The sequence below is a fragment of the Chionomys nivalis genome, chromosome 4 (assembly GCF_950005125.1).
Source record: "Chionomys nivalis chromosome 4, mChiNiv1.1, whole genome shotgun sequence".
In the NCBI taxonomy this organism is placed as follows: Eukaryota; Metazoa; Chordata; class Mammalia; order Rodentia; family Cricetidae; genus Chionomys; species Chionomys nivalis.
In genome coordinates, this window is record NC_080089.1 from 100,534,315 (window position 1) to 100,546,790 (window position 12,476).

Below are 12,476 nucleotides of genomic sequence, written 5' to 3' on the forward strand. Positions count from 1 at the left end.
TCTGCTTGAATTTCCCTCATTTTATTGCATTCTTTCCTCTGTTCCCTCGGACTGTCGTAGTGGTTGGGGCTGCAAGTGCAGCTCAGTGGTACAGCACTTACCTTGCATGCACGAGGCCTGGGTTCAATCCCCAGGGAGCCTCCCTTTCCATGAACAAATACCCAGAAGTGTGACAGGAGCAATGAGCATCAGGCCACAGATACAGCTGCTGGGGCCTTTATTCTTCTCGGATTACTCTGCTTCTGTTTGGCTGACTCTCTCAACTTCCCAAAAGACAAATCTAGGAAGAGCAGCCCCAAACAGCTTGGGAGCTTCATAGGGGAGTACCTTCCTGATCAATAATTAGTTCCTCTGTACATATGGGTTGCACAGTTTCATGAATCTGCTTCATTATTTCTAGCCATGCACAAACAGTATTTTTTTGAGAATTTGTATGCTTAAAATAAATCAATTATGAAGCTTTATAGCTTAAGACATAATTTATAGGTCTATTCTCTCTGGCTAATGAACATATATATTTTTAAGACCATGTAAGAATAGTAGACACAGACTCGGAAGAGCAGGGAGATAATGCCCGACATTAAGAACGCACTGCTGACCCTGACGTTGATAAAAAGGAAAGAAAAAAGATGGTCAAGGAAGCCCAGAGAGAGAAGAGGAAAAATAAAATCCAGAAACATGTGAAAAAAAGAAAAGAAAAGAAAAGAAAAGAAAAGAAAAGAAAAAACAGCCAAGGCCAAGAAAGGCAAATAGAATGAAGAGCCGTGTTGTGGGCATTCCTCAGCTACTTTTTAAACCCCAAGTAGAAGCTGTAGCTGGAGGATGGCTTCTTGACTGCACCTGAGTCCTTACCATCTCTCTGTTGAGATGACTGCAGTGTGGTCATGTGATTGCCTCAAAAGCCCAAAGCCCATAAAATGTCGGGATCCAGCCACTGGTCCTGCTCTTAATAGATTTATTAAAGAACTATTTTAATGAGAAAAAAAAGAATAGTACTGTAAAATGACCCAATTTGGGAACTGGAAAGATGGCTCAGTAGGTAAAGTGTTCGTCATGCATACATGAGAACCCAAGTTCAAACCTACATAGAAGTTGGATGCTATGAAGATCTGTAACTTCAGCAAAGGGGAGGGAGAAAGGAGCACATAGATCCCTGTGGCTTGTGACCAGCCAGGCTAGCTGACTCAGTGAGCTCCAGGTTCAGTAGAGAGTAACACTGGAGGACATTTGACACTGATGTCTGGGCACGGGCACACAGAGAGAGTGTGTGTGTGTGTTTGAAAGCTTTTTTCCCTTTATATCTGGGCCCTTTCACTATGGTAAAGTCCATTTGGGCACTTAGACTGGTCACTGAGAATCTGCTGCCACAGTACAGCGTAACCCGAGAGATGGCGATTTCCAATCTAGTTTTCTACTAGAAGACTGTGAGGAAGCCTTTCTGCAGAACCCAGAAGGAAAACCACGATTAATCTACCATCGTTTGGAGGATGGGGAAGTCACTTCCGACTCCGTCCAGCAGTTCCTGGATCAAGTTTCTAACCTAAGCAAGACCAACAAAGCCAAGGTAAAACACAGAACATATGTCACAGAGCATGCGTGGCAGAGTTAAGCCAGAGCCAGGAGGTGGATGAGTATGGGAAAGGAAGCCAGCATGTCCAGAGAGGGCACATACAGGAAGGTGGCCCAGTTAGATCAGTCCTGAAACACCTCAGACCTGGCGTTTTCCCTTGGAGTGGGGCTGGGAGTATTGGTTGGCACTGAGCAGAATGTCAGGGCCTGGTGTGAACCTCTGCCAGCGATGTCCGTGGTTTGGTGAGAATAGTCTGGAAGGTAGCAGGCGTCTAGATGAGAGATTCCGGGGGTCCTAACCCAAGGGAGAGGGTTGAAATGAGACGCCCCCACCATATCCCTGTGTGACCTCACACCAGCCTTTTAACTTGCTTCGGTTTCCTCTTCTGAACAAGGCTACAATCTAGTATCTCTGTTGTAAGGAGTTTGCTGGGATAAAAAAGTTAAAATGTTGAAAGACTTCTCCTGCTGCTGCCGCTGTTACTGCATGTCCATGTTACTTCTGAGCCCTTTTCCCTAGATCATCCATCACTCAGGAGATCCTGCGGAGGGAGTGTATAAAATTTACATCAGTGTGGAAAAGATTATTAAACAGGTAAATATGCTTTCCTCTGTAAGCTTTCATCTAAAATACCCTAATAGTATTTTCTTTAAAGAGTTTTCCAGACAAAGCTACTTGTATGTCAGTTTTGAGAGTAACACCCCAGGAGAGCGCCATTGTTCTTTGGGAGTTGGTCCTGGGGTGAGACCCTGGTTTTGTCAGGACGTGCCTCACAGAGCTGGCTGCCTTCAACACCTGCCAGGTGTAAATGTATTGCAAACTCGAAACTCCAGAGGAGAGGTATTTGAGGACAAATGGGTATTGTACTCCTCAAAGAGGCTTCTTGTGATCTTTGTGGACTTGGGTTTTTTACATATTTGGCATGCCCCCACCTTGCTATTTCTAACAGCAGAAAGGACACATTTTGGGAGAACAGGATATGGACCATGGAGGCATCTGGAGCTAGAAGTTTTGTTGAAATCTTGTGTATTTTTTAAAATGCATATGCTTTCTGTAGCTGCTTGATATTATGCCTGAGCTTATTCTTTCTGCAAAAAATCATTTCAGAATTGTTTTAGCAAAAGCACCAATAACTAATATCAAAAGGCTGGCAACACTGTTATCTCCAAGTGAAAGGAGCATGATGGGAAGGTGTGCCATGTTGGCCTAAGGATGCACAGCTCTTCCCAGGAGCCAGAGATCTCACTGGAGAAGGAGGGGGCTCACGTCATCTTCTGCTTTGTTTTGTTTTTGCTTTTTGAGACAGGGTTTCTCTGTGTACCAGCCCTGGCTGTCCTAGAACTCACTCTGTAGACCATGGTGGCCTCGAATTCTTAGAGATCCACCTGCCTCTGCCTCCCAAGTGCTGGGACTAAAGGTGTGCTCCACCACATCCAGCTTCATCTTTTCTATTTAAATTGGATTGCAGATATGGAGATTTGTCATCAGAGAAGAGTGAGCCCAAAACATAACGAGGCGACCAATGGCAGCGCATTTGCATGCTGATCTTGAGTAGAACGATTGCCAGGAGGATTCTGAGCTTTTCAGTCTTACAAAACTTAGGACCAAGATAAGCAAAATGAAATAAGCTGTACTTATCATCAATATATTTTCAGTGATCTAATATAGAGATTAAATGTGACGGTAGAGAGGCCTAAAGTCAAGAAAGTCCATCTCATGCCAGGCGGTAGTGGTGCACACCTTTAGTCCCAGTACTTGGGAGGCAGAGGCAGGCAGATCTCCAAGTTCAAGGCCAGCCTAGTCTACATAGTGAGTTCCAGGACAACCAGGCTACACAGAGAAACCCTGTCTCAAAAAAATTTTTTAAAAAAAGAAAAAGAAACTCGATCTCAGGAATTCAGTCTTATACTATATTTCTTAGGTATTAATGTGGCCTTTGAAATTATTCAGTAGGGGGCTGAAGAGATTGTTCACTCTGTAGAATGCCTGCCTCACACACATAAGGACCCAAGCTGGAGTCTAAGCACGCACTTAAAAATACCAGGCCTGGTGGTATGTGCTTGTTATCCTAACACGGGATGTGCAGACAGAAGGATTCCCTTAAGCTCTCTAGCTAGCCATGGTGAGCTCTTGCCAGTGAGAGACCCTATCTCAAAGGTGGTAAGTATTCCTGAGGATGATGCCCAAGTTAGTCTTTGTCTCTTGACTCCACACTTACACACACACATACACACACGCACACATGTACACATACACACACACTTTTTTAAAAGTGATTCTCTAGCCAAATATAATTACAACTATTACATGACATTTTTCAGAAAACAAATCCCATCACACAAATAGTATTCTGCTTTTATTTTTAGTTGAGAAGAACTCTTAATCTTTATATTTTAGTGTTTTCATTTTAAACTAGGGTTCTTATGGTTACAAATTTATTCTTGGGGGTACTTATAATAACTCTTGTTCTTAGAAGCCTAAGTCTGGACTTGCACGCCCTCAGCAGGTAAGGCCCAGCAAGCTGACCCCAGCTTCAAAGTCTCTGAGTTTCATTTGCTTTCCTGTACTTGTTCTTTGTACTCAGGACATCCTTGGCCTTGAGATCACAGACGTGGAGGTGAAGGATGTAGGTAGTGAGGATTCCACTCCAGAAGAGGACGATTTGGGGGATGTGCTGTGGGACATACACGATGAGCAAGAGCAGATGGAAGCCTTTCAGCAGGCTTCTAATTCAGCCCATGAACTGGGATTCGAGAAGGTAAGCTTCTGAGACACTGGTCCAAGAGCCATCAGGTGCTGGCCTTGGGGTGGCACAGCTGGGAAAGTCCTTCTTACGTAAGCATGATGGCCCAAATTCAGATCCCAAGCACCCGTGTCAAAAGTCCAGAGTGGTGGCTCTGTCTGTAACCCCAGTGCATGGGGAGGGCAGAGGCACAGGACGATCTAGGGAGCTCATTGGACAGTCAGTTTGGTTAATCAGTAAACCTGGGCTAAGGAGAGACCCTATCTCAAAAAATAGACACCAGATGTTAGCTTTAGGACTCCATGTGCAACTGCACACAAACACACCTGTGTGCACACAAACATGCACACATACACACACAATTAAAAATAATAAAAATAAGTTATGGCTTAAAGGTTGTCAACTAACAATTCTTTCACCTGAGTATATTCTTGTTGGTGACTATGTTACCTGCTCTCAAGGCTGGACAACCCACATTGGGATGCACTTAGAGTTGTATCACGGAAAGACTATGTGACTTTGACATGTATTATGAACACCAATATTGCTAAAGATGATGATTCATCAGCCATACACCCATTATGCTGCCATCTGCGACTCCCCCAGATCAGGCTAGGGAATGTGATGGTAGCAAAGCCAGGCTGTCAGTTCTTCCTAACTGCCACAAGAGTGAAAGTGCCAAATGTTCAGAAAATAAACTCTGGTCATTCATTTAATAGGCAGGATCAGCCATTCATTTTTGGTCTAATCAGCATTTATAAGGATCTAAACAGATTAACAACCTGACATCTACTAAGAAACATGTCCGACTTAAAAAACACTTAATATCACAAAGCAATGTACAAATCAATTTTTAAATTTAGGTGGCATTATGTAGTAGGGGGCACACATGCCGTGGTACATGTGAGGCTATCAGAGAACAACTTAAAAGAGTTGGTCCTCTGCTTCCACCATGTGTGTCCTGGGAATGAAGTCGGCCGTCAGGCTTCATGGCAAGCACCTTTAATGGGCTAAGCCATCTTAACTTGAGTCTACAAATTAATTCCTAAGGCTGGCATGGAAATTAACATGAGCAGACGCATTTTTATAGAGCTCTTTGAGTTTAGACTGCTTATTGCTTGATTGAGTCAAATCTCTGGTCACTCTCAACTTGACCTTCTTATCCACAAATGGAGAATAGCTAGTGTTCCTTCTCTTGCAGGGCAATGTTGCAAATATTAAGCCTGATGACACCCCTAAAACAGACAACAGTAGTTGGCATGAGGTTAATATTAAGTAGTGGTTGTTTTGAGAGAGACTGATACTACGGTATAGAAGAAGAAACTGAAGTCTGACATGATTTCCCCATGAGCACACACGGAATAAACGTGAACTGTGGTCCACATCTGTAGTGATGAGGCAAGCAGGCCTGCTTTTTGTCCCGCCTGGCTCCCTCACGGCTAGCTTAGCCCCGGAATAATTACACAGAAACTGTACTCATTTAAACACTGCCTGGCCCATTAGTTCTAGCCTCTTATTGGCTAATTCTCACATCTTGATTAATCCATTTTTAATAATCTGTGTAGCACCACAAGGTGGTGGCTTACCAGGAAGATTCTAACCTTTGTCTATCTCGGGCCGGAGCTTCATGGCGTCTGTCTAACTCTGCTTCTTTCTCCCAGCATTCTGTTCGGTCTACTCCACCCACCTAAGGGGTGGCCTATCAAAAGGCCAAGGGAGTTTCTTTATTAACCAATGAAAGTAACACATAGACAGATGGCCCTCCTACACCACACATCCTTCGCAGCAAGGAGCCCCAACGTAGGACTCTAGATCTTTAAGTGGGTTTCTATAGAACCATGGACCGAGTTATTGGGATAGTTAGGGTAATAAGTCAACAAGGTCTCCCTCTGTTCCTTCAGTTGCAACACCGCTCTGAGCCACTGGGGATCCTTGGCAGTTGATTAGTATCTAGATACAAATGTCTACACCACAGATGATGCTTTCCTGCAGTTGGAGATTTTACTGCTGTAAAACCAGCCCAAAGCCCACCACAAGCTATTGGGAATTTAAAACATCATCAGCAGTCAGTTAGATGTTGGTAGACATAGCAACACTAAGCTGGCTCCTGGCACTCCTAAGAAGTATTGTGACATTTTACTTTTCTGATCATAGCCTTCCTGGTCTGAGCTGGTTTTGCATGGCTGGGGAAAACCCGGAAAAGATGGGTTTTTGGACTTTGCAAAGATTCAGTTTCATGAAGATTTCAGACAGCCTGACTGAGCTTGGCTCTCCAGGGCAGCCTGGAAGACTGGCAGGGAAGGGGTTCAGAAGAAACCTGAAGCCTCCTTTTGTTTGTACCCATAAGCCCTGGAAAATGAGGCAGGCTCCGAAACTCCCGAGTTCATTCTTCTGCTGAGGAAATCTGGGGTTGCTGCCTGGGTCTGCACAGCAGGGGACACTTCCTGTGGTCGAGGGGCTCCAGTGTGACCGATGTCCTCTCTGCAGCATTTCACCAAACATCTGAACACTGTAAAAACCCGCCACAGTCCATACTCTCCCTCACACTGTTGCAGCAAAACCACGGGGCTCATCTCCTGCTTTAAGCAGCCATGCACAGTACAGCAGCCACGCGTGTGCTGTTGGCCCGCCGCAAGTCTGTTCCCTCTAGTGTTTTCAGAGGACCTACAGAAGTCGAGTGCCAGTTCTGCTTAGTGTGCTCAGAGGCGTGTGCGATCTTACAGTGTAAATCCTTTTTTGTTTCTAGTATTACCAGCGCCTGGATGATCTGGTGGTGGCACCAGCCCCGATCCCACCCCTCCTGGTGTCTGGAGGACCAGGGTCTGGAAAGTCCCTTCTTTTGTCAAAGTGGTATGACCCAATGCTACTAAAGCATTCTTTTCTCAGTCTTGTTTTTTTTAGAGATAGGGTCTCATGTAGCACAAAATGGTCTGGTTTCAGCCTCCCTGTATAATTAAGGATGACCTTGAACTCCTCACCTCCCAGTATCCACCTCCTCTAACAGCCTGGTTTAGTTAAAAGTCAATGCTCCTATTATTAACCTTTTATGTTAATTAACATCAGCTGCTAATTAAGATGAGGCTATTAGTTTAAAAGCTTCTAAAAATAGAATGGAATCACTAATCTCCTTATTTATTAAGGACACTGGCGCCACATTTGATGCCTGGCTCTGTGTGTATTTGTTGTTGCGGAGAGTTTATAAAGTCCCGTGTTTTTCCTTCAGGATTCAGCTGCAGCAGAAGCATTTCCCTAACACGCTGATCCTGTCTCATTTCGTGGGGCGGCCCATGTCAACCAGCTCGGAGCCCTCCTTGATTATCAAGCGGCTGACCCTGAAGGTATGTCACGCATGTTCTGAAGCCACCTGGATATTATGCAGATTCCGGGGCTCTTGGGGCTGAGACAATAATAGTAAGCAGGCTTTCGGGATTGTAGGTAGAACATCACTAATTTGAAATCGGAGCTGCTAAAATCTGAAACTTTTTGATAGCTGTGGAGATTGAACCTGGACCTCGTGCATGCAAGGCAGGCATTCTGCCACTGAGCTACAGCCCCAGCTGACATCTGGAACTTTTTGAGTATCAACATGACAGCTCATGTAGAAAATTCCATATCTCATCTTATATGACATGTCACGGTTAGAACACTGGCTCACTTTGGGAGGTTTAGAATTGCCTTCAGGCTCATTGTAGAGGGTGTTATGAATTTCATATTTAGACTTCAGTCCTGTTCCCAAGATCACTCACTATCATATGCAAACATTCTCCAGATCCCCACAATCTGAAACACTTCTGGTGCCAAACATCTTGCATGAGGGGTATTTAACCTGTGATGGTTATTTTGGTTTTGTGTAAGGTTTAAAAAAGTAGTCCTTGAGGCTGGAGAGACAGCTCAGTGGTTAAGAGCACTTTTGCCCTTCCAGAGGACCCAGATTCGGTTCCCAGTACCCACCTTGAAGTTCAGAGCTGCTATGTGTGCAGACACCTGAGTTTGCAGCCCAGCATTCATGTAGACGGGGTAGACAGAGACAGGAGGATCCGTGGGACTTTCTGGCCACTAGGCTAGCCAGTCAGTGAACTCCAGGTTCTGTGGGAGACCCAGTCTGAAAAGATAAGGTAGAGAAGCCACTGAGGACACCCAACATCACCCTCTGACCCCCACATGCAGGCGCACACATGTACACTCACACACATGCACGCACGCACACACTAGTACTTGACACCACCACCTTGGGGAGTCAGTGTTGATGTTCACAGTGAGGATGGAAAGCACTCTCTGCTGTCATGGAGTACGGCTGATTTACTTTGCACATGGTGTCACCTTGTCACTCCGCAGCTGATGCAGCACTTTTGGGCCGTTTCTGCACTGACGCCAGATCCTGCTAAGCTTCTGGAGGAGTTTCCACACTGGCTGGAAAAGCTCTCTGCTCGGCATCAGGGCAGCATCATCATCATCATCGACTCCATAGATCAAGTTCAGGTGCTTCTCTCAGTGTGTTCTATTAGCAGATGCCTTAGACGACCAGAGTACCGGTGATGTCTGCAGCAGGCATCCCAGTTCCATGCTGGGGGAAGGGAATGATGCTGTTCCATTCGGTTCTACTTAACTGCAGGGGAAGAAGTGTCTGAATTAAAATATACACTGTATGTTCACAGACAGTCGCATTAAGTAAATCTACATACTTAGCAAAAAGTATTTATTTTGACATATTTTTAAGGCAAAAATATTTCCTTAGATGTTCAGTTCAAATTTGGTGATAAGAGTGTTTTGCTAACCTAGTAGGATCAACCATTCCCAAATAAGAGTTGTGTCCTTTATAAGGACAGTGTAATGAGAATGGTACCCTATTGGAGAACTCCGGGGATTGCTCTGAAATGCTGTTGTTATAACCTGACTTCCGCTATCTGTTCTTAAGCAAGTGGAGAAGCACATGAAGTGGCTGATAGACCCCCTGCCGGTGAATGTCAGAGTCATCGTCTCTGTGAATGTGGAGAGCTGCCCGGCAGCATGGAGGTATGTGGAGTGCATGGAGTCAGGTCCCTCAGAGTGAGAGTCTGGTCCCTCAGACGGAGAGCTGTTTCACGGGCAGGCAAGGGAAGGTCCTTGGTGTACAACCCCAGTGAGGCTGGGGAGAGGTGGGTGACCTCAAGGAGAAGGCACCATCTGCAGGACTTGGGGGTGAAGTCAGCTGAGGTGGGAGGAAAAAGGAGGAAATGGGAATGACTGCAAGTTGTCTGAACGAAGAAGTAAAAGCTAATTGTGACTTCCTGGGCTGAAAGGGAGACACAGACTGGGCATGTTTGCAGGGAGGAGCTAGTAGGTTTGTTTCTTCAGAGAGTTTACTTTCAATTGTAAATTGTTAATCCAAGTAAGGACATCTAGTAAGTAGGTGAATTTGTGGGTGAGAAAAGTGGACAGGGGGTTGGCTTGAGAATTGCGGTCTAGACACCCGCTATTCTAGAATGCAGGCTCACTTTTATTGACAGCCCTCAGAAAAGTCATATAAAGGTTGAATTCTGGAGGACAGTTCCTTAACTTATTTCTTTTTTACTCAGAGAAAAACCTTGTAAAGGTCCTTTCCTACAAGAAAGCCTTTTTCCACCAATCAAGCCTTTTAAGAAATTTTAATGCTGTGTGTATGCACTTATGTCCGTGTGCATCTATAAGCAGATATGTGTGCATATTTGTACTTTGTACATAAGATCTTTCCTATCCCCAGTCAGTTGCCCTGTAAGAAGTCGAGTGCAGAGACTGTCTTGAACTGCTCCTCCCAAGCACTAAGTACCTGCGTCTAGTTTAATACAAGTCCTGAAGGTAGAAGTAGAGATGTTTCCCGCTTAACATAAGTATGTAGCTTATGGCACTGCGATTTGATTATTGGTCGATGTAATGGTAAACCTTAGAATGAATTAAGCAGCAATTTAATGGGATTTACTGATTTCATAGGTTTATTTTATAAAATCGCATAAAAATAACTCATCTAATTTTTTTGCATATTATTATTACAAATTTTCACCTCCTCCCCCCTCCTATATCCCTCCCCCTCCCCCCATCCCCTCTCCCTCTCCCTCTCCAGTCCAAAGAGCAGTTAGGGTTCCCTGCCCTGTGGGAAGTCCAAGGTCCTTCCCCCTCCGTCCAGGTCTAGGAAGGTGAGCATCCAAACAGACTAGGTTCCCACAAAGCCAGTACATGCAGTAGAATCAAAACCCAGTGCCATTGTCCTTGGCTTCTCAGTCAGCCCTCCTTGTCAGCCACATTCAGAGGGTCCGGTTTGATCACATGCCCTATCAGTCCCAGTCTAGCTGGCCTTGGTCATCTAATGGTTTTAACGGCGTTGTGGTGGATTATGGTCTTTGTTGCATTGTTAGAAATTTGTTTTCTTTTTTTCCTCTTTAAACAAAAGGTTGTGGCCTACACTGCATCTCGATCCTTTAAGCCCCAAAGATGCAAAATCCATAATAGTTGCAGAATGCAGCTCTGTAGACACGATGCTGAGCAGAGAGCAGGTGAGCTTTCCCACCCCACTACTTTCTCTACTGCCAGAAGACTTCAAGTTCAATATAGGAGCTCTGTTCTCATGAGGAAATCTGGATTTCTGTGATTATTTTGGTAATAATTCTTCCCTTTAAACTATGTGTGTGTACTGTGCATGTGTATACCTGTGTGTATGCGAGTACATAACCCATGTGTATACCTGTGTGTATGCGAGTACATACACCCATGTGTATGCATGTGTATACCTGTGTGTATGCGGGTACATGCACCCATGTGTATACCTGTGTGTATGCGGGTACATGCACCCATGTGTATGCATGTGTATACCTGTGTGTATGCGGGTGCATGCATCTATGTGTATGCATGTGTATACCTGTGTGTATGTGGTGCATGCACTCATGTGTATACCTGTGTATACCTGTGTGTATGCAGGTACATGCACCCATGTGGTGGAGGAAGGTCATTGGTTAATTAATAAAGAAACTGTTTGGCCCTGATAGGTTAGAACATAGGTGGGTGGAGTAAACAAACAGAATACTGGGAGGAAGAGGAAGTGAGGTAAGATGCCTCAGACAGATGCGATGAAACTCCGACCCAGGATGGACGTAGGCTAGAATATTCCTGGTAAGCGCACCTTGGAGTGCTACACACATTAATAGAAATGGGCCAAGCAGTGTTTATATGAATACAGTTTGTGTGTTGTTATTTCGGGGCATAAGCTAGCCAGGCGGCTGGGAGCTGGGTGGCAGGAATGCAGCCCGCAGCTCCCACAACACTCATGTGTATACCTGTGTATACCTGTGTGTATGTGGATGCATATGGAGTGTTGTAATAGGAGCAGCAGGGCTGCGTCCCCGGCACCCAGCCGCCCGCATGGCTAGCTTATGCCCCGAAATAATTACACGGAAACTGTATTCTTTTAATCACTGCCTGGCCCATTAGTTCCAGCCTCTTATTGGCTAGCTCTTACATATTGATCTAACCCATTTCTAATATTCTGTGTAGTACCACGAGCTGGCTTACCAGGAAAGATCTTAACCTGCGTCTGTCTGGAGTGGGAGAATCATGGCGACTCCTCGACTCGGCTTCTTTCTCCCAGCATTCTGTTCTGTTTACTCCACCCACCTAAGGGCTGGCCTATAAATGGGCCAAGGCAGTTTCTTTATTAAATGAAAGTAATTCCTCCATCATTTCCCCTTTTTTTGTTTAAACAAAAAAGAAAGGCTTTAACTTTAACGTGGTAAAATTACATATAACAAAATGGTTATCAAGCAAGAATTACAGTTACAATATTTATATCTATTTTATCTCTTATCATAACTAAGGAAAACTATAACTATCTATCCATTCTTTAACTCCATCAAAGACTCCAGAAGGATATAATATTACCTAAGTAAACAAGAGATCCAAAACTCTAGAAATGACAGAGACATCTCACTGCCTGGACAGTCACCCAAAGTTCTTTTGTACTGTTGGGGCATCCATCTTCAGCCTTCAGGCCCATAGTTTTTGCAGACATTTCCATGAAGCAGGAAAATTCCAAAGACAGTTTAGTCACTTTTTGCTGTGTTCTGCAGAATGTTTCACAGACTCTTTTATGAGTCAGGAACCCCGAAAAGCCATCTCACCTTTAGGCAAGTTTAGCAGTCCTCTTTCTGTGGGTTCTCT

The 12,476-nt window shown here is 44.7% G+C and overlaps 1 protein-coding gene across 4 annotated transcripts in view; it reads left to right on the plus strand.

Annotated features, from left to right (window-relative positions):
- The window catches only part of Nphp3 (nephrocystin 3), a 41,748-nt gene that overhangs the window by 10,746 nt on the left and 18,526 nt on the right, over positions 1-12,476 (plus strand). For 3 of the 4 annotated variants that reach the window (XM_057768436.1, XM_057768437.1, XM_057768438.1), the window contains exons 7-14: positions 1,408-1,564; positions 2,090-2,164; positions 4,155-4,328; positions 7,060-7,163; positions 7,537-7,651; positions 8,649-8,792; positions 9,229-9,326; positions 10,717-10,819. In XM_057768436.1, the coding sequence (XP_057624419.1) occupies positions 1,408-1,564; positions 2,090-2,164; positions 4,155-4,328; positions 7,060-7,163; positions 7,537-7,651; positions 8,649-8,792; positions 9,229-9,326; positions 10,717-10,819 (970 nt within the window). Of the gene's footprint in view, positions 1-1,407; positions 1,565-2,089; positions 2,165-4,154; positions 4,329-7,059; positions 7,164-7,536; positions 7,652-8,648; positions 8,793-9,228; positions 9,327-10,716; positions 10,820-12,476 lie in introns of those variants that run through there. The other variant, XR_009057026.1, reaches the window with a different exon arrangement.